At 36.5% G+C, this 21188-nt stretch overlaps 1 protein-coding gene across 7 annotated transcripts in view; it reads right to left on the bottom strand.

Moving 5' to 3' along the window:
* Nucleotides 1–1799: 1799 nt before the first annotated feature.
* SLC25A40 (solute carrier family 25 member 40) overlaps nucleotides 1800–21188 on the bottom strand; it is a 31651-nt gene continuing 12262 nt past the window's right edge. For 4 of the 7 annotated variants that reach the window (XM_087917498.1, XM_087917500.1, XM_087917501.1 and 1 more), the window contains 6 exons: nucleotides 20757–20878; nucleotides 15881–16054; nucleotides 13775–13884; nucleotides 3000–3081; nucleotides 2292–2372; nucleotides 1800–1983 (listed from right to left, as the gene is read on the bottom strand). In XM_087917498.1, coding sequence (XP_087773624.1) covers nucleotides 1865–1983; nucleotides 2292–2372; nucleotides 3000–3081; nucleotides 13775–13884; nucleotides 15881–16054; nucleotides 20757–20878 — 688 coding nt within the window. In that variant the 3' untranslated portion in view covers nucleotides 1800–1864. Of the gene's footprint in view, nucleotides 1984–2291; nucleotides 2373–2999; nucleotides 3082–13774; nucleotides 13885–14519; nucleotides 14635–15880; nucleotides 16055–20756; nucleotides 20879–21188 lie in introns of all 7 variants that reach the window. The other 3 variants (XR_015740302.1, XM_087917503.1, XM_087917502.1) reach the window with 3 other exon arrangements.

The raw sequence follows: 21188 nt of genomic DNA, 5'->3' as shown, positions 1-21188 counted from the left end.
GAACTTCTGCCCATTTTCCACACATTTATCAAGGAACTGGGGACATCCTTCCTTATCTCATAATCTGAAATCTTTTTAGCCATTACTTGTTGCTGTTGCTGTCATTCATGCAGATTCTCAGTTCTAAGCTCTTCATACTTTCCTAACTCAAAATCAGCAGCACTGATCTCTAGACCTCTGAATTTTCCAAAAGATATAATAACCTGCACAACAGTACATTGTGCTGGCAGGCTTAGGGTCAGCCTCAAAGCTTTCAAAGTTTCTCTGTCAGTTTCTGGACTTAACAGTAAAGTTAAGGCAGTGCAGGATATTGAAATACTTCTTTTAGAATTCTGTGAGAGTCAACTGTGTGTCAGAAATGATTTCAGAACACCTCTAAAAAAGCACCCTGGAGTAAAACTTCTTGAATTTGAAATGACTTGCTGATCCATGGGCTGTGTGAGAATACTAACAAGGGGCAGGAATCTTATAGTAATGAAGCTGAACTCTTCTAGTAAGTCACCATGCAATCCTGGAGAGCGGGCATGTGTGTTGTCCATTATTAGATCTTTCAGAGGCAAATTTTTCTCCAGCTAATATTTTTTCACTGAGGGACCATTTTATTTATACACTTGGTGAAAAATTGCCTCATGACCCAAGCTTTGCTGTTTGCTCTCCACACCACATAGTTTCCTTTTGATGCTTCTTGAAAACTTGCAGGTTTTCACTATGATAGACCAGTAGAGGTTTGAGTTTAAGACCTCACGAGCATCCCCACAGATCAATAGGATGTCTTTCACTGGTTTGTGGCCTGGTAGTGCCTTCTGCTCTTTTGTGAAGTAAGTTTTACTTGGCATTTTTTTCCTGAAAAAGTTCGGTCTTATCATAGTTAAAAAACTGGTAGGGAATAAAATTATCAGCCTGTATGAAATTCACAAGTGAATTCATCATCAGCCTTTTTATTAGCATTCACTGCCTTGCCATGACTCACAACACTATCGATGCCAATCCTCTTTTTAAAATTATCAAATCAACCATGTCTAGCCTTAAAAACTTCAACACTCTCACCACTTGGTTGTGTTTGTTTTTCAAAAGATCATCATGCAACAGATTCACTTTTTCACATATCATGCTTTCTGACACAATGTCACTCACTGCTTCTTGTTTTTATTTACCCAAATTAACAACAACTTTTCAACTTCAAGTGTTTTGAAACTTCTTTATTCTTAATAATATTGTTCTAGGCATATTGTATTCCCTAGAAAGACCAGTAAGGCGAATACCACTCTCATATTTGTCTATTATTTCTCTGCTCATTGGTGGTGCGAAGAATTTTCTTTTTTACTCAATGCTATCACTCTTCTTTTTCTTAGGACCCATAATTAGAAGAAAAGCACAAAAATACTGACTACAGAAACTAAGACCACAAGAGAATGTGCATAGGGCCAGAGATAACACGTGGCCCTTTATTTTGGCTGGAAAGGACAGTGAAACCCACTGGCAGTTCTAGAGTGTGTGTTGAATACAAAACAAACGACAAGTACCAAATGTGTCAATATAAAATGTGTCAAGTACCAAATTCTACAACTTTCAGAGCAGTCAAATAGTGAGGTACAACTGTATGTATCTGAAAATTGCTCTAAAGTTTATGTACTCACTTCCTTTTGCAGGAACATATACTTATTTCAATCTTTTCTCTCCCATATGTTTATGCAAGATTAACTTTATTTTTATGTTTGAAGCATGATCAAGGAATAACTCTGAACATAATGTTGGTAGAGACTTGGGCGTAAAATGGGCGCAAAAACTATGTAATAAAATACAATTTATGTGGACCTTTATGGGTACTAACTACTGACATCATTTCAATTTTACAGAAACAACATTAATAGTTCTTCATATCTCTGTCTTTATTTAATCTACGGAAAAAAGTTTTCCCATATTCATATGTGCTGATCATTATGGCACAAGCAGGAGCAATTTTTGACAATCTTGGAATAATACCTGTGGAAAAGAAAAATTATAAGTATTGAAAAATGAGGTAACACAAAAAACTACACATTGGAAAAAAACTTAAAACAATATACTTCATCAAAGACACTAATAAATATTTGCAAACTAATCTATTGAGCTTATCCCTAAGATTTTATTTATTTTGGAGTTTTATTTTTCAAAGTTGGCAAAATAGTTTATTGGGAAATCTGCAATATGGTAAAAGCTTTCTTAGATTTTGTGGTAAAAACTTTGATATTGCTATATGTATAATATGTAGAAATAAAATATTTTACAGTCAGCAGCAAACAAGAATTTACCAGTAAATAATCCAGTAAATCCATTTTCAATCACAATTCTCTTCATTACTTCCCATATTGATCTAGTTTTCTTCTGTGGAGCTGAGTAAAAGAAAACACATCTCATTTTTCTACACTTATTTAATATGATTTAATGTCAACTTTGTTTCACCCATGGTATGATAATAACATTAATCTTGACAGACTATTTTCAGATAAGATACAGTGAGAAACCGTTCTCAACATCTCTTGTCTTTTAACTATAAGGCAGTTTTTAACAAACATAAGATTTAAAACAAGCCCACTTAAATGACAGGTCCAAAAGCTACAAAACAAGCATTTTATTATATTCCTTATAATCAGAAGTCATGCACTATACTAAATTTAAAAGTAAATTTCTCACAGTAGTATTTGTAATAAAATCATTGTGTTTTCTATCCTAAGTTGTATACTATAAACAAGAAAAAGTTCTTTTTTTAATATGACAACTTCAGGTTTTAACAATTTGTTCAAAAATGTATAACGTAATTTAACATTTTCTGAATCTTATTTTCCTCCTTATAGAGGTAAAAACACAGTCCATAGATTCCAGGATTGAACATATTTAATTCTTGATATTATACACATCAATAATAAAAGCCTGAGGCCACAGACAGGGTTTTGTCTACACTAAAATAGACAAATAGACATTATGGTACTAGAATACTTCTGAATCTTAAAAAAACTTACAATGTGTAATATCAAGTTCCCAAAGTTCAGTCTGTCGGTGTGTTTTTATTACATCAAATGGTAATGTTAATGTAGCTGCAATCTGCAAAGAAAAATACTTTTAAATGTTAAATGGCCAAAATGCAAATAGTGTAGCTTTCAAGATTAGAATTTAAATGTTTATCAGAATTAACATATTATTAAAATATCATTTCTATTTTTTAAAATGAATATAAATGACAAATAGAAACAGGAGAAAACAAACAGAAACAAAAGGAAAAAGGGACATAAAAAAGGAAAAAGGGAAGAAGAAAGAAAAAAATATGTACATATGAAAAAGAAACTATACTCTTTTTGAGTTCTATGGTTTTATGTATCAGGACATAGTAAAATCTGATCCTTTGCAGTTCTTAAAAATAGGTAAATACAACTTCAGATAAACTACAGTACATATTACTTCTTGTCATCCAGTGGTGGGATTCAATTTTTTTTACTACTGGTTCTGTGGGCGTGGCTTGTTAGGCATGGCAGGGGAAGGATACTGTAAAATCTCCAGCCAGAGGTGGTATTTGTTGGTTCTCCAAACTACTCAAAATTTCTGCTACCAGTTCTTCAGTACTGGTCAGAACCTGCTGAATACCGCCTCTGCTGTCATAATTTATTTTACAAAAATGGAGGACTGTGTTTGAAAGTACACCTTATGATTCAATATCTTGTAGAACAGGCTTTATCAGCAACAACTTGAAGTAATCATTTTCTACATAACTCTTATCAGTTTCTCACATTGTTGTGGAGGAATTAGGACTCACTGCTTCGGTTCATTGAGGTCTGTGGGCAATATTTATCCACAGCTCTCTTAACGTCCCACCACAGCATTTCAATTGGATTAAGGTCTGAGTTTGACTAGACCATTGCAACGCCTTGATTCTTTCCCCCCCACCAGCCATTCTATTGTAGATTTGCCAGTGTGCTTGGGATCATTGTCCTGTTGCACGATCCAATATCAATCTAGGTTTAGTTGTCGGAAAATGGCCTCAGATTTGACTCTAGAATACTTTGTTATACAAAGGAGTCCATGGTTGATTCAATGACTGCAAGGTGCCCAGGGTCCTGCAAAACAAGTCCAAATCATTACTTCTCCACCACCATGCTTGAGAGTTGATATGCAATGTATGTGCTAATATGTTGGGTTTGCTTTTCACCAAACGTGGCACTGTGCATTATGGCCAAACATCTCCTTCCTTCCTTCCTTCCTTCCTTCCTTCCTTCCTTCCTTCCTTCCTTCCTTTCATTCATTAATTAATTAATTTATTTGATTTATATTGCTGTCTATTCGCCCATGGTGACTCAAGGCGGCTTACACAATGTAAAATCATATTTAAAATAAAAATAAAAACAAAAAGAACTAACAAAAAGAATCAAATAAATTAGTAAAGTACAATAGAACAAAGTTTGGGAAAACAAACAAAAACAAAAACCAACTCCCCCACCTCCACCCCAACAACAGCGGGTCAAACCACTATTACTAGTTGGGCTCTGGATAATCTGGGACAGGCCCATGGAAGTCATGGTTTCTATAAAATCTCGGGCTACCTCTGACTCTGACCCCAAAGAAGGCAGGTGAAATCTTCCAGAACTATAAGCCTGGGAAATTCCACTCTCAGTCCTGCGGTGAGGTCCAGGAGCCCAGGTAGGAAAGCTGTCACGCAGCAAGGAGGCTGGTATAGCAGCAGCAATCCCACCTGATCCCTTGAGCCCAATCTAAGAAAAAGGATCTCACATCCGGGGACTTGTTGAACAGTGCCGCTGGAGGCTACTAGAGATTCTCTGATAACAACAGCCACACCTCCTCCCCAGCCCTGAGGTTTAGACTGTTGCCATGCTCAATAACCCACTGGGCCCATTTCTGCAAGAGGAACGCCTCCCTCTGGGCTCAGTCAAGTTTCAATTATACAAGCCAGATCAGCCTTCTCTTCGAGGATCAAATCGGCAACAAGACTAGCCTTATTGCAAGCTGATCTCACATTTAAAAGCAGAAGTCTAAGACCAGGGCCACCACAGATCTGCTGACCAGGAAAATGAGGTGAGTGCAATGGGGCAGAACATGAGATTGGTACTAAACATAGAGGCCGTGTTCCCTGTGCCTGCCCTCTCCCTTTTCTCCCATATCTCCTGTTACTCAACACCACTGAAATAGGGTGTCTTCCTCTGCCTTCCCTGAGAACCATTCCATCCCCCATCCCCAACTTTCTTCTTTAAAAAGGGTAAAAAGAAAAAATCTACTTCCACTGACAGATTGTTGGGGGCAAGGTGAGTTTTATAGGCACTATAGCATTTGCTCTCAGCGCCCTGAAACTCACATCACCCCTTACTGCTGCAGAGGGGTCACATCCAGCTTTTCTTATCTCCTAATATAATCCGAATACGTCCACTTGATGCATAAACAGCACCCTGCCCAGTTCTCACCCACCAAGCAGGAAGCCACTCTTCCCCCCAGCTCTCACCTGGGGAAAAGGGACCAACATACTCTCATTCAACTTTTCCCCAGCTCCAGGATCCCCCAAGCAACTCTCCAAGGCCCGACCACAGAACACCCACAAGAATGCAGAAGTAAAACTTTAAATTGTAGCTAGAAAAAAAACTCAGAAAGGCTTGCTCTGCTGCATTGGAAATTTAGTAGCTTTGTAGTCCTAAAATGTCTCATGAAGTTTACAGTTCCAAGCTTCCGCTCATCAGTTAACCTCAGGAAATCCCAATAGCAGCCTGCCACTCTCCACAGTGTTATTGACCATGAGTAGGCTAAGATGTCAACGAAGGCCAGAGAAGCTTGTCTCTTCTTTGGAGTGAAGCTATAATGTTTAGTAACCATGTTTTAAACAATGTAGTTAACACAACAACTGGAGAATTGCCATTCACTCGTTGGCATGGCAGAAAACCAAATTTAAGTTATCTACACACATTTGGAGCTCCAGCATGGGTGCATATTCCCTCACAAGTAAGACTGAAAGGGCAACACAGAGCTAGGAAATAATTTTTTGTAGGTTACAAAGCCAACCATACATCATTTAGATTCTGGGATCAAGGCACAGCTCATGTTTACTGTAGCACTAGTGCTAAACTTCTTGAGCACGTTGGGTGGAATAAACTGGAACAGGAATCCAGCAATGATGTTATTATTGACACCCAAATAGTCCCTAAAGATGATATAAGTAAACCACGAATAGACATTAAAGAGGAAGAACAGGCACAGGAGGAAGTAGAAGAACAGGCACAGGAGGAGGTAAAAGAACAGGAGCAGGTGGAACAGGAGAGTCCACCAGTAAGTCCTGTATTACCTAGACGTTCAACCCGAGTAACATGACCACCTGATAGATATCAGGCTAGTGTTATATGCCAAGTGAATACAGTTCCAAATAACTATAATGAACTAAAACTGTATCCTGCTAAGGATCCGGCTGCTTGGCAGGAAGCAATGAATGAGGAACTGGAATCCTTAAAAAGGTTGGAAGTATATGGGACTTCCGGTTTGAAGGGCTTTGGCGACAGACAAAATCCATGATCGTGCGTGGTTTCTGTCTGGGCTCACCGCTGGAGCGCCCTGAGCCGGCTGGTTTCGGGGCTAAGCCACCCCGTAGAGGTGATGAAGAGGGGGGAGACCGCCAGCAGGGTTGAGGAGAGCTGCATCTCTCCTCCTCAGCTGGCCATTACTCCTTTTCCCAAAGGCGGTTGGAGCGATGGTCAGAAATGGCCACCACAAAGGAGAACTCAACCGGAAAAGAATGTGCAGGAGGTAGATAAGAAGCGAAAGTTTTGGCTGACCGGGTTAAATTGTAAAAGCAACAACTAAGGTACCCTGGAATTTAAACTTACAAAAAGATAACACTGCTCCCAAAGAAGAGTCAGAAGCAGCGAAGGAAAGTGAAAAGGGAAAGGTTTGGCTTTTTTCTTCTTCTCTCTCCTTCCCTATACTGACAACTAAAAGACTTAAACAAGAAATCGGAAAAATCCGCTTTGACATCAATAGGCAATTAAGCTGAAAATAAAACAAAATGCCAAAGGGATAATAAAGATTTCTGGACATTAAAAACTTTCTTTTTCATAAGCAGGAAGGGAAAGAAAAATAAGGGCAGGATCTGGGAGAGGGAGGAGACTGCCTGGAATTAAAAAGAATCTAAAGTAAAACTTCAACAAGACTTCTAAAAGATACATTTTAACTGAAACTTTGCAACTAAATAGTAACCTCAGGAAGAGAAAGTGAAAAAAAAGAGCAAAAAAGAAACAGCTTGCGTGTATTTGGATTATTTGGTGATCTTTGGATTCTTGGTTATTATATTTGAATGACTAAAATAAATCGGGTGGTTGTTTAAAAATTTACACAATGGCACCACTTCTGGATGAATTGAAAATGGAACTTAAAAAGTACAAAGAAGATGCACAAGAAGGGAAGGGTTCTTTTGGCTTCGTTTTTCAATTCTTAGAAATGGAGATTTGGAACTATGAGAAACAACAAGAAACGACTGCAAAACAAGAAGACTGGGGAAACTTCCGGTTGCAAGGCTTCGGCGGTGGCGGAATCCGCTTCTCTGCGGGTCCCTGCTGCGCTCGCCGCTGAGGTACCCCCGATCCAATCAGATTTGGGGGTTGTCGCTGCCCTGAAGGGGCAGTGGAAGACAGAGGAGATCCGGGCAGGGGTCTGGGGATATCGCACCCCCTTTCCCCAGCCAGCTCGACTCCTTTTTCCTGAGGCGGTGGAGCGGCTGTCAGTAATGGCAGCCACAAAGAAATCTTCAACTGGATAAGATTGTGTAGGAGGAAGAGCCAGAAGGAGAAGTTTTCTTGGCTGAACCGGGACATTAAGTTACTTTCAAAACACCCTGGAAACCTAATTTTTGGACTGATACATTTGTTTCCAAAAGAATTTGTTACAACGGCGAAAGTGCTGAAGGAAAGTTCACTCCCCTTCCTTACGGAGAAAGCAAAGGAGCACAGAAAAACCTGCTCTTTAAAGGTAAAAATAAGCTCTTTGTTACAAGTGGGAAGGAGAGGACTAAAAAAAAAATCTTTAAAACTTTGTTGGAGGAGACGCCTTGAAGATTATAACACCATCAATTAATTGTAATACGGCTTTTAAAATACATTTGGGATTTTGCCCCTGGAGGAAAAACTGTAAAGAGAAGAAGAGGAAATAATTTTTGTTTGTTTGGATTGTTTGATAACTTTGACATTTGGAAGTTACTTTAAGATTGAAAGCATCTGGGTTGTTTTTTTAAAATTTACAATGGCACCATCTGTTGATGAACTAAAAATGGAATATGAAAAATTAAAAGAAAGACAGCAAAATGGCAAGGATTCCTTGGGACCTGCCTTCCACTTTTTAGAAATGGCGGTTTCTACATACCAGCAAATACTCGAGGAAGGAGAAGGAGAAGGAGGAGGAGGAGGAGGAGGAGGAGGAGGAGGAGGAGGAGGAGAAGAAGAAGAAGAAGAAGAAGAAGAAGAAGAAGAAGAAGAAGAAGAAGAAGAAGAAGAAGAAGAGGAGGAGGAGGAAGAAGCCATCTTTAATGGACTAAAAAGTTCGATTAAGAAAGAAAATGGGAAGAGAGGAAGGAAAAATGAGAATTTATGATTTAATAAAACAACCAAGAAAATGAAAAAGGGTGAAAAGAAGGCACAATGTTAGAAAGCAATTGAAAAGAGAATTACAACAAAGAGGGGAAATTAAAAAGGGGGGAGGCTAGGGGGGGGGGCAAAAAGACCAGATTGGAGAAGAAAGGGAGGGAAAAAGAAGAAAAAAAGCCATGGGCTAGAACAAGATTTCAAAAAGCAATTTTTTTTTAGAGATGAAGGATAATGGATAGTGCATAATTAAAGAAGATTCTGCAAGAGTGCATAAGATAGCATTGTTGTATTTGTATTTGAAATAGCTTATTGGAATATTTAATAAAATATTAATGTTTAATAATGATAGATGTCAATATTTAATAAAATATTAAGGAGAATGTGTAAAATGATTAATGCTTAGTTTTAGTTTAATTCGTTATTGTCTTAATTTTATTATAACCTTAGTATTTTATTTTCTTATTCTAAAATAATGTACTTATCAGAATTAGAATTAGAATGGAAATTATACATTTAACTATAATATAAGTTTATTATTTTTTTATTTTAAGATTTAATATGTAGAATGTTCTATGCAGTATCAGGATGGAAATTATGTATTATTTTAAGTTTTACTTTAGGGGAAGGCGTCATACTTTAAAAGTGATTACAGGGGAAATTTTTTGTTAAAGAGAAGAGATAAACAGATGATTGGAAAAGAACGGACAAAAGATATAAGCATAATGATTTTGAAATAAAATGAAATAAATAAAACATAATTAAGAGAGTGAAAAGATGGGAGAAGTTATATAGAAAATATAAAATGGCTAATAAGATATGAATGGTATATAAGGTGAGAATGAATTTGATTTAGGTCTGTTAAAAAAGATGTAACCCGGGCCTAAGCCACTTTTCAAAAGAAGTTCTATGTTTTATGTTTTGTGTTTTGATTAGTTATGTTTGATTGTAAACTAATAAAAGGAATGAAGGAATGAAACCAAAGAGAGAGAAATTGGGAAAAGACATGTATAAATGACAACTAAGGAGGTTTTTTTTAAATGTCTTGTTTTATGTTATGTATTTTGTGTGCTTATGACTGATTGAGAATTACTAAAACTTTGATAGAAAGAAATATAATTGAACAAAAGTGAAGGGAGAAATAATGAGAAATTTGGAAAAGATATATATGTGTAAATGGAAATGTGATAATGTGGAACTATGTTTTAAAAAATAATGCTTTATTTGCCTTGTTAAAATTTATAAGTAATTCTTAGAAAGGAGGTTTTATACTTTTATGTTTTATGTTTTGTTTGTCTTCAAAAATCAATAAAACTTGTTTTTTTTTTTAAAAAAAAAGAAGACTGGGACAAAGAAGAAGCCATCTTTAATGAACAAGCAATTTTATGTGGGGAAGAAAAAGGAAAGGTGGGGAAAGAGAATGGAGAGTTTAAGACTTAAAAAAACAACCAAAGAAAAGAAAAATAATTCAAAAAATAAGTATAATACTGGAAAGCAACAGAAAAGGGAAATACAAAAGAGAGAAATAGAGGTAGAGAGACAAGGGGGTAAAAAGGGGAGAGAGAAGAACAGAGGGAAGAAGGAAAGGAAAAGAAGTTACAAAGGACCGGAGCAAGATATAGAGAAACAGGACCTATTTAGAGATAATGGGTGAAAATCTAACTGAAGTAGGGATTCTGTAAAGGTACATAAGATTGTATTGCTATATTAGTAATAGAAATAACTTTGGAAAATTGGAAACAACGTATGATTAAAATGAGGGATAAAATAGTTAGTGTAATTTAGTGAAATGTTTGTGAATAAAATAAGTGAAATAAAATAAATGAGAAAATTGAATTAGGAAGGAACGGGAACATTTTAATTGTTTAATGTTTTATAAAATAGAAGTGAAGAGGGGGGGAATTAACTATGGAAAGCTTATAATTGTTCCCATAGAAGTATGATATTTAATTAAAAAGTAATGTTAAAGATGTTAAGACTTTAATGAAGATTAATATTAATGATAGAATTGAATTGGAATGGAATGTTGTTTTAATTATATACATTTATAATTTTTCTTTTTTTAAGAATACAGTGTGTATTTAAGAATGTACCAAGCAGAATCCAAATGGAAGTTGTGTATTATATTGAATGTTACAACTTTAGGGAAAAGATATAAAAGCGTCATACTCCAATCAGTAACTACAGGAGAAATTTTGTTTAATGAGAAAAGATAATAGATAATTGAAACAGGACAGACAAAAAATATAAATACAATGATTTGAATTGAGATGAGATAATTAAAATAAAATTGAGAAAATTAAAAGAGGGGAGAAGCCATGTAGAAAATGTAAAATAGTAATAAGATATGGAATAGAATATAAAAATGAGCATGAACCTGAATTTGTGTCTGTACGAAGAAATGTAACCCGGGATTACGCTACTTTCAAAAAAGATGTTTTATTTGTATTTTTTTTCTCTTTGTGAAAACTCAAATAAAATTTACCCCCCACCACCCCAAAAAAAGGTTTGAAGTATATGAAAATGTAAGATTACCACCAGGTGAACATGCCATAAGGTATAAATGGATTTATAAACTTAAGACAGGTGTGGATGGGACTGTTACCCATAAAGCCAGGTTAGTAGCACAAGGGTTCAATCAGACAGCAAATGACTACGATGAGGTGTTTACGCCTAGTCTGAAGGCTACTACATTAAGGGCAGCATTAGTGTGGGCAGCTAAGGAGAAATACATTATAAATCATTTTGATGTAGAAACGGCATATCTGCCTGCACCGTTGCAACACACTATATATTTAAAGAAACCTTTAGGAATCAAACATGATAATACAACTGATTGCTGGAGATTGAAAAAGAGTCTTTATGGCTTGAAGCAATCAGGATATGAGTGGAATCAGTGTATAGTTAAGGAATTAACCACGATAGGTTTTGTAGTTTTCATGGCTAATCCATGTTTGTTTAAAGTAATGGTGTAGTGTCTTTGTTGCTATTGTTTACTGATGACACAGCATTAATCACCAAAATTGAACAAGAAGCTACTAAAATAATATCACTGTTAGAGAAGAAATTTAAGATAAAACAGTAAGGAGAAATCAAACAATATCTTGGTTTAAAGATAGATAAAACTAGGGGAGGATACAAAATCTCACAGGCAGATAAAATTAACCAATTACTACAGAATTTTAAAATGGAATTTTGTAAGCTGGCTAAAACACCAATGAGCGAGGAGTTTAGTCACAGTAATGTACAAAGTCCTATTTTTGATAAAAATATTTATCAGTCCTTGATTGGTAGCTTATCTTATCTCAGTAATTGGTCGAGACCAGATATAGCATACAGTGTTAACCAATTAGCGAGGTTTAATGCTGAGCTAACTGAAAGGCACTGGCAAGCTGCTTAGATGTGCTAAGATATCTGAAACAAACAATGCATTATGCATTGTATTTGGAGCCTAAGGATGAACTAAGTCTAACTGCATATGCTGATGCAAGTTTTGCTACAGACATAAATACACGTAAATCTACGTCAGGTACTGTAGTGTTATTAGGAAAGGTGTTGATTGGATGGAGGTCTATTCGATAGAAACATCTAAGTTTATCAACAATGGAAGCTGAATTATCATGTTTATCTCTATTATGTACAGATTTAGTTTATAATAAGCAACTATTGATTGATATGAGAATTGATGTAACAGATTCTATTGTTGTTTATGAAGACAACCAATCAACAATACAGATGGTTTCCAATCTTGCTGTTAAGACAAGATCAAAACACACAGATTGAAGATATTTAAATGTGAAACAATATGTGCAAAGTAAGATGATTAAGCTGGAATACTGTATGTCAGAAATAACATCGCAGATCATTTTACAAAAGCCCAAGGCTCTGTAAAGCATATGGCTTGCTGTGAGGATTATGGACTTAGAATGTAAAGTTATATATATGTATATATTGTCTTACCCAAAGGGGAGAATGTTAGGAATGTAAATCACATAACAGCTGAGTTGGAAAATATATAAACCAGGATAGACATTTTAATACTGTCTCTTTAAGGGAATGCTAAAATTGTAATTGGGTGTGGTTCCTCAAACGGCCATAAGATGGAGCCAGAAACCTGGGTTGTTCTGTTCTGTTGTTGCTGAGAGTGTTGCTGTTCCTGCATTTCCATATTGACTGTTACTGATCATCGTTATTCTTGGATTTGATGTGAGTCTTTTACTGAACTGTTTTTGATATTGGACTTTGTTACTGGATTATCCCTGGACTGAAAACTGACTGCTATAACCGTGTATGACTTAGGCTGTTTGTTGGACTTTGCTTAACTGTTTACTGGAAGTAAAACCTACATTTTACTATACAGTGTAGCTGTGTGCTGTCTGCGTGTTATTCAACATTACTCTCACTAAGTCTCCCTGTGTGCACTCATTATCCTAATGGGTAATTACTTCAACAGGTATGCTTAGCCTAGGAAACAAAAGACTACAAAAGGACTTGATAACTGACTTCCTAAGAAAAAGTTTCCTAAAAATTAAACATATTCCATTGATTCTCTTATCTTATCTATGCATATAATCTGGTTATAATTATGTGCCATCAAATCAGTATTGACCCTTGGTGATCGTATGGATAGACTTCTTGCAACACGAACTGTTCCCAAACTGTTCGCTTTAGATTTCCAATAGTATATCCGTTGTGTTGTGATAAGAGTCCATGCTGAGGCTTATCATCTTCTTTTTTCGTCCACCTTTTCCAGTATTATAGATATTTTAAGACAGCTAGGTCTTAGCATTTATCCAAAATATAATTTGTGCCTGGTGGCTTGCAACTTAGCTTAATCTGTATTTTGTGGAGTGATCTATTTTATGTTTTCTTGGCTATTCTTGGCTATTCATTATATTTTCATGAGTTTTCTCCAATACCAAAGCTCAAAAGTGTAAATCTCCAACTTCTGCTTCCCTTGGCTGATTTATCATCTAGTGCATGTCCAAAGCAGATGAGTTCCTTCTTACTGATCACTATTTCAAAGAAGTAAATATTTTTAAACTTCATCTAATTTTATTACATGTATTTTTAAATTTATTATTTTGTTCGATCAACATCATACTAAAATGACCAAATATTTTACAAATTTATGCTTATATTTTCTTATATGAACTATTAGCAACAGAAATTTTGCTTACAGAACCGGCTGCTGCTCCTGATGAGAAGATGATTAGAAATGTTGGCTCATGAGAACTTGATTTTTTGCATAAGCTCATCTTGAAATATTCATAATTGTACCAGTAGAGTGCTATGGGATCAAATTGTGAAACATTAAAAAGTTTATGAAATTGCAATTGATTGATTGCTAACCAATTGTTTTAGAAATCTGAAGTGCAACAGAAACTTTTAAATGTTTGCATGACTGCCCTGGCAGCAGTCACCCTTACAAAACAAATGGTTATACCCATACAGTATAAGATTAACTCTGAACAGATCAGATCATTATACATTCACAAAGAAAAATATGTTGCACCTTGACATACATTCTATCTGTCTGTCTGTCTGTCTGTCTACCATCTCTACCTATCATATATCATCTTTCCTCTAACAAAAAAAGCTGTCATCAGTTGCCTATTTGAGCAGGGGCTTTGGTGGCGTAGCGGTTAGAATACAGTTTTGCAGACTAACTCTGTATTCCACTGCCAAGAGTTTGATCCTGACTGTTCAAGACTGACTCAGCCTTCCATCCTGCTTTCATCCAGGCTGTTAAGGAAAGGTAGGTTCCTAAAGAGTCCTTGATTACTCTAAGTAAATGTTCCCTCAATGGTCCTCCAACAACTGGTAAGGCTCCATTTCATGCTACCCTGAAGGCAGCCACCCTCAGTGCCCCAGACAATAGTCTACATTTAACAAAGAAAGTCCACAGAGTAGAAACATGCTCACAGAGCAAGGTCCAGGGTCCCAAGTTCAGTCCACTTGGTTAAGCAAGTCCACAAGGTAAAGTCAAGGCAGTCTTCAAAGCCAAGGCAAGGTAAAAAGCAAAAGGTAGACTTCAAGGCTAGGCAAGGCAAAAGGTGAAAAGTAATCCTCAAGGCTAGCAAGGCAAAGGCAAGAGTCAAAGCTGGGAGAATTAAGCCAAAACAAACAATTGTTCCTGGCAAAGACTAACTCCCCACAGCTTAAGTTAATCCACTCAGGTGTTCCTTGTGAGGAGGAATGGCACAACCCTTCTTTGAGCTTGCCTATGCTCTGTTCTCTGTGCCCTTGGATTGAATGGGGGATGCAGCTGTTCCTCATCAGACGGGATTTCTGCCTATCAGCATCACTGCCTGTCAGCATCCGATCCTCCCCTGTGTAAGGGCAGGCAGCTCTCCATCCAGTTGACCACCTCCCACAATGCCTCAGGGGTCTGGGACAGCTTTGTCCTCAGCCCCTGGCCTCTCCAAACATTCCAAGGAGATGTGCCATCCTCATTGGACGGTCCTGGTTCTGATGGGGCCATAACACATCCTTCTGAGGTTGATAAAACGAGGACTCAGATTGTTGCGGGCAATATGCTGACTCTGTAAACTGCTTAGAGAGGGCTGTAAAGCACCGCGAAGCAGTATATCAGTCTAAGTACTATTGCTATTGCTATTTATGACTTACCTGATTGGGGATGGAGTTTCTATGAAGTATGGATATCATTACAAATAAGGTTCAGATACTGCGCTAACGCGTAAAACAGTTTATTTAATTTTAATTTTGGCTGAATATGATGTGTGAATATAACCAACGGTGAATTATGTAATATAGCATATTTAGAAAACCACACTTAAAATGATGTGTGAATCCAATTATAACAGTAGCATAAAAAAGTTTTTTCACCTGAGCATTATTTTAATTTCAGATAACTGCAAATAATAATAGAAATATTAGAATTTATCAATATCCAGTACTCTTCCTTTGTCAAATACTGAAAAGCCTAACTCTTCTTTGTTTTAATAATAGCTAGGGATAGCTATGATTCCAGCATTGAATTCTGACAAAAACTAAAAAGCAAGATGATTTGATTAATATCTAAAGAAAAAATGCTAAAGCCAAAATCACCATTTAACAATATTATAAAAATAGAGTTGCATTTTATTAACTGAGGAAAGTAAATTTGAAAGATGTATCATATACCTATGATATAAACATATTTTATACATCACTGTATTTTTAAAACTTGTATCTCCGAAACCCACTTACTAAAATCCTCAGTAGAAGAGAGCTTGTAGTAGCCAGCACATAGAAAAATAGTGTATTTCTGAAAGAAGTCATACCTGAAAATGGCACATCTCTAAGGATAGTGGGACCCCATCCTTTCCAGAGTGAAAGCCAGCCATTTTGGGTCACACCTGTACTGATGCGAGCAAGCAGTTCTGTGTAAGTCAATCGTCTAGACTGCATTCTTGTTCTAATCATTTCAATTGGACTTATTATAGTAGCAGAAAATACTAAATTTGAGACAGAAAGAAACACAGTGCTCAAAATTTACAAACTTTTTTTTCTGCAAGACATTTGCTTTCAGTATATGCCCATATCTATTATTTTTGGCATTAAGCATTTCACTACATAAAAAACATATGGATAGCTATTGATTCAACAGTGTAATTCATCCCAGAATTGTTAGGAGTCAGGTGTCATATACATTTAATAAACTGTTAATTCAACTTTCATTCAACTTTCAAAGAACTCAAGATTCTAACATTGTTTATTAAAACAGATAGATTCTAAATTCAGTGAGTGCTTCATTGACCCAGATTTACTGTGATGAGAATGAAATGCTCTAACTATAAAATTTCATGGTCCTCTCAGTTTCTCATATGTGGAATTAATAAGTTTTCAATTTTGTTTTTAATCATAACTTTTTACCAATACTATTTGACAAACTATTTAATACTATGGATAGATTGAAACACATTAATTTCATAAACCATATTCTCAAGATGTTCTGCATCCCAATTGCTAATATCAGAAAGTAACAATCTGAAGAATCTCTAAAAGATGCATGATCCCAAAACCTCACCCTTGATTTCAGGCAATAAGAATGTTTCACCTTTTCCAATATTCAAAAGCACAGCATAAAATTTACAAACTACAGGTAGTCCTTCTTTCTTATTGACCACTCATTCAGTGATGATTCAAAATTGTGACTATGCTAAACAAGTATGACTATACCTCAAAGTTCCAGACATTGCAGCCTTCCCCCTGGTCACATAATCATGATGCAGGTGCTTTTAAACTGGTTCACTTTCATGATGGTTGTAAAATCCTGCAGTCATGCGATTGTCATTTGCAACATTCCTTGTTTGTTTCCCACAAGCAGTCAATAGGAAAGTTATCAAGGAAGTTTGCAAGTCATTCTGGTAAGATTCTGGTGTTCCTGCATGCAAATCCTCCCAACCTCTGACTTTCCTGCATATGCGCCCCCTGTGCCATCTAGCCCTGGCCTCCCTGAACACATACTATACTGCAGCAGTCCTCCCCCAGACTTCTCCAACACATGCATGACCTGTGCTGACGCTCCCAAATCCTCTCCCAACTCACATGCAATCTGCACTGTTCCTCCCAGGATTCCCCATCCTGCTGTGCTACCTTCATGCCCCTTACCTGGGACTTGTGCGTGCTAGTTATTTATTTTGATTTGTCAATCGCTTACAAGATAATAGGTATAAGTATATACATAGTTATCAATACATGACATGGGTACATATAAGAAAAATAAAAGAAGCAATAGGACAGGAACGGTAGGCACTTTGGTGCGCTTATGCACGCCCCCTACAGACCTCTTAGCAAAGTGGTGAGGTCAATAATAGACAGTCTAAGGTTAAAGTTTTGGGGGTTTGGGGAAGAAACCACAGAGTCAGGTAGAGTATTCCAGACATTGACCACTCTGGTGCTGAAGTCGTATTTTCTGCAATCAAGTTTGGTGCGATTAACCTTGAGTTTGTATCTATTGTTTGCTCTTGTGTTGTTATGGTTGAAACTGAAGTATTCATTGACAGGTAGGACATTGCAATGTATGACTTTATATACTATACTTAGATTGGACCGAAGGCGGCGTAGTTCTAGGTTTTCTAGGTCTAGAATTTCGAGTCTGATGGCATAAGGCATTCTGCAACAAGTAGAGGAGTGGAGAACTCTTCTGAAATATTTCTGGACTTTCTCAACTGTGTTAATATCAGATACGTAATGTGGGTTCCAGACTGATGAGCTGTATTCGAGTATTGGTCTAGCAAATGTTTTGTATGCTCTAGTTAGTAGTGTGATATTATCAGAGATAAATCTACATAGGATTAGGTTAACAACTCTTAATGCCTTTTTGGCTATGTAGTTACAGTGGGCTCTAGCACTTAGATCATTAGAGATGAGTATTCCAAGGTCCTTTACAGAGCTTGGATCATCAACAAGGTCTTGACTATTCAGCTTGTATTTTATTTTCTGATGTTTTTTTGCCAAAATGTAAGACAGCATTTATTTGTTGATATTTGAAGTTGCCATTTGTTTGACCATTCTGATACAGAGTCAAGATCTTTTTGAATGGTAGCAGTATTGCTTGTGGTATTGAACAGCTTTACATCATCAGCGAAGAGAATGCAGTTGCTCTTAATATGATCACAGAAGTCATTTATGTAGAGTATGAAGAGAGTTGGTCCTAGTACACTGCCTTGGGGGACACCACCATTGACAGGTACAGAATTTGATATGACAAATAATTTGGCTTAACAAGTCACATTATTACAATGGCAACTGGAACTACCAAGATATTGCCACTAAGCAACGTGATAACATCTTTACAACTTCATCACTTTGTGATGGCATTCCTGTTCCAATTGCCCTTGTAAACCTAATAGTTTAATCTTAATTAATTCTATCAGCAGATAAAATTAAAGGGCTGGTTCCTTGGCTTGAAAACTTCATGACTTGAACCTGACTAGCTAGCTACTATATTTAAGATTTCAATTAATAAGAGGTCATAGTCAAAGGAACAATGTTGTACAGGGTTTTGTATTTTCTAAGTCTCTTTATTTTTAATTTTATACATTATTTTTTATTCCTCTTAAAATTTATCCTCCTTTCACTTTGCATAATGGGCTGTACCTGGTACCTTACCCATCAGGTTTATAGCTCCAAAGTCAGTGAATGCCTATGAGGTTTCTTTTCCCCTTCTTGATTACTAAGCTTCAGATCACTACTTCTCCTATCACAGCAGAATTTTAGGAAGAAGATGAAAATAAAGATTCTTTGTTCCACAGGGATTCTTAACAAATCTGTTCGTTCATGCATTTGCTTATAAGCTCCAATACAGATTACATATAGCCCTGAGAGTCATTTTATACCACACAGTCAGGTATAGCAATAGCACTTGGATTTATATACCGCTTCACAGTGCTTTACAGCTCTCCCTAAGTGGTTTAAAGAGCCAGCATATTGCCCCTAGCAAACTGGGTCCTCATTTACCCACCTCGGAAGGATGGAAGGCTCTCACCTTGAGCCTGAGATTCAATCTGCCGAATTGCAGTCAGCCAGCAGTCAGCAGAAGTAGCCTGCAGTACTGCACTCTAACCACTGCACCACCGCGGCTACAGGTATAATTGTACATAAACCTACTGGAGTTAGTATTAACCTTGCTCTAGAAGGCACAACAAAAATTATCCCTAATTAATTGTTAAGGAAAACTTTAGCCATTATGAAAATATAACATTTTCATAAAAATATCATTTTTGGCTGTCTCACACTCTTGTCACATATCGCAGGATCCAGATATACAAGATTCTATTGACTTGGGGCTTGTCTCCACCCTTCACTGAAGCCCATAGGCCAATTCTTCACGAATGCTTCAAATGAGCTGTAATACACATTGTACTTCTGGGAAGCCCTTGTCCTCCCATTGGAAGTGCTATTTTCCAAAATGTAAGTTACAGAATATGAATTGCACCTCCAGGAAGCCCTTATCCCTCAACTTCCTCTATTGGATGGAGTCTTGGAGAACCAGCCTTCAGCCTCCAGTGAGAGGTGGAGGCAAGCTCAGGGCCAACAGACCCTACATGCCTGGATTCTGGAGTGGAGGTGTAAAGTGGTGGAATGTTATGCGGCCAAAGGAGCAGAATTGGGGGAGGGAGAGTTAAAGGAGAGATAGTTATGCAGGATAGAAACATGAGGTTGCAGCCTTACAAACAAAATTTTGACTAACACTAAACAGCATGGTTATGTGATTTTTTCTTTAACATCTATTTTAGTGATGGAAATTCCAGACGAAATTAGGATCGTAATCCTAGGGCTGCAAATAAATTAAAATCTCTCCTTCAAGTAAAATTTATGACAGCTATTGTGGGAAACTGGAGTGTATCTTTCAGAGACTTTCTTCCCAATTGTATAGTGTCCTAAATTTTATGAAACGTGCTTTAAACAAGAGAATGCTTGAACAAGTAAATATAATTCATAACTGGTATATTACAATGATAACTGTATAATTTGACTGTACAATGGAAGCTGTTCTTTAAAAAAGTTTACTCATATTCTGTTGCCCTTCTAGTTAACAATACTCTAGGCCAGGGGTCTCCAACCACGAGGCCACGGACTGGCACTGATCCACAGCTCGTGAGGAAACAGGCTGTGCAAGCAATCAAAGCCCCATCTGTCCAAACACAGGATCCAGGCAGTACACGAAATTATGTCCCTGATCCATGGAAACTGGTTTTGGAGGCTATTGTTTTAGGCCATGAAACAGGACAAAATTTGAATATATGCTATCTTCAGCTCTTACATCAACATATTTACCATGGTTCTTTCTTCTATCCTGATTAAACTTAAATCTTAATGGTGACCATATTTACCATGCTCACCATAAATTTAATCAGCGTTAGCTTAGACAAGGTAAAGAAGGAGGAATTCAGGATAGAAGGAAGAACTATTCATGCTAAAGATATCTCCTAAGTCTGAATCATAGTTAAGAGACCATAAAATATTAAACATGTATTAGGCAATATCCTTAGATTAAGGAATGTAACTTTTTGACCATAAAGCAGAGAAATAGTTAATTACACTCATTTATTTCACATAATAAATATTTATTATATCACATCATCATACTGATTAATTTTAATAAGTTTTCTTATAATAAACAGTTAACAAACTACAGGTTGATAAACTCACGTCTGGCTATGCCACCTGCAATAAGTGGAATGTAGTCATTATCTCCTAATTTATTAACGAACTCATCACGTAGTTGATCATAGCAGGTAAAATAAATCACTGTAGTTGGAACTGAAACTGCTCTAAAATTGAAATATAAGCATTTAATCAATTTCTTAATCATTTCAGTTTTATTCAAATAATTGCCAAACTTCTAGCTAAAATATAAGCATTTTAGAATTAGTCTTTGGTCATAGTTCACAGAACAAGAGACATGTTATACTGCATATCAAGATGCTAACACTCATATATAGACCATGATATTTCCTGTGCTGAGTAAAATATTTAAACATGCCATTTTCTCTTTAATAACTTACATAAAACATGTTAGAGATCAATTTCCCTCTATTAAGTTATTCAACTAAACATTTTAAAGCAAAGAATTCTAAAGGC

The sequence above is a fragment of the Pseudonaja textilis genome, chromosome Z, assembly GCF_049901715.1.
Source record: "Pseudonaja textilis isolate UNSWEBS1 chromosome Z, rPseTex1.2, whole genome shotgun sequence".
NCBI lineage: Eukaryota > Metazoa > Chordata > Lepidosauria > Squamata > Elapidae > Pseudonaja > Pseudonaja textilis.
This window is presented reverse-complemented; position numbering and strand designations above follow the sequence as displayed.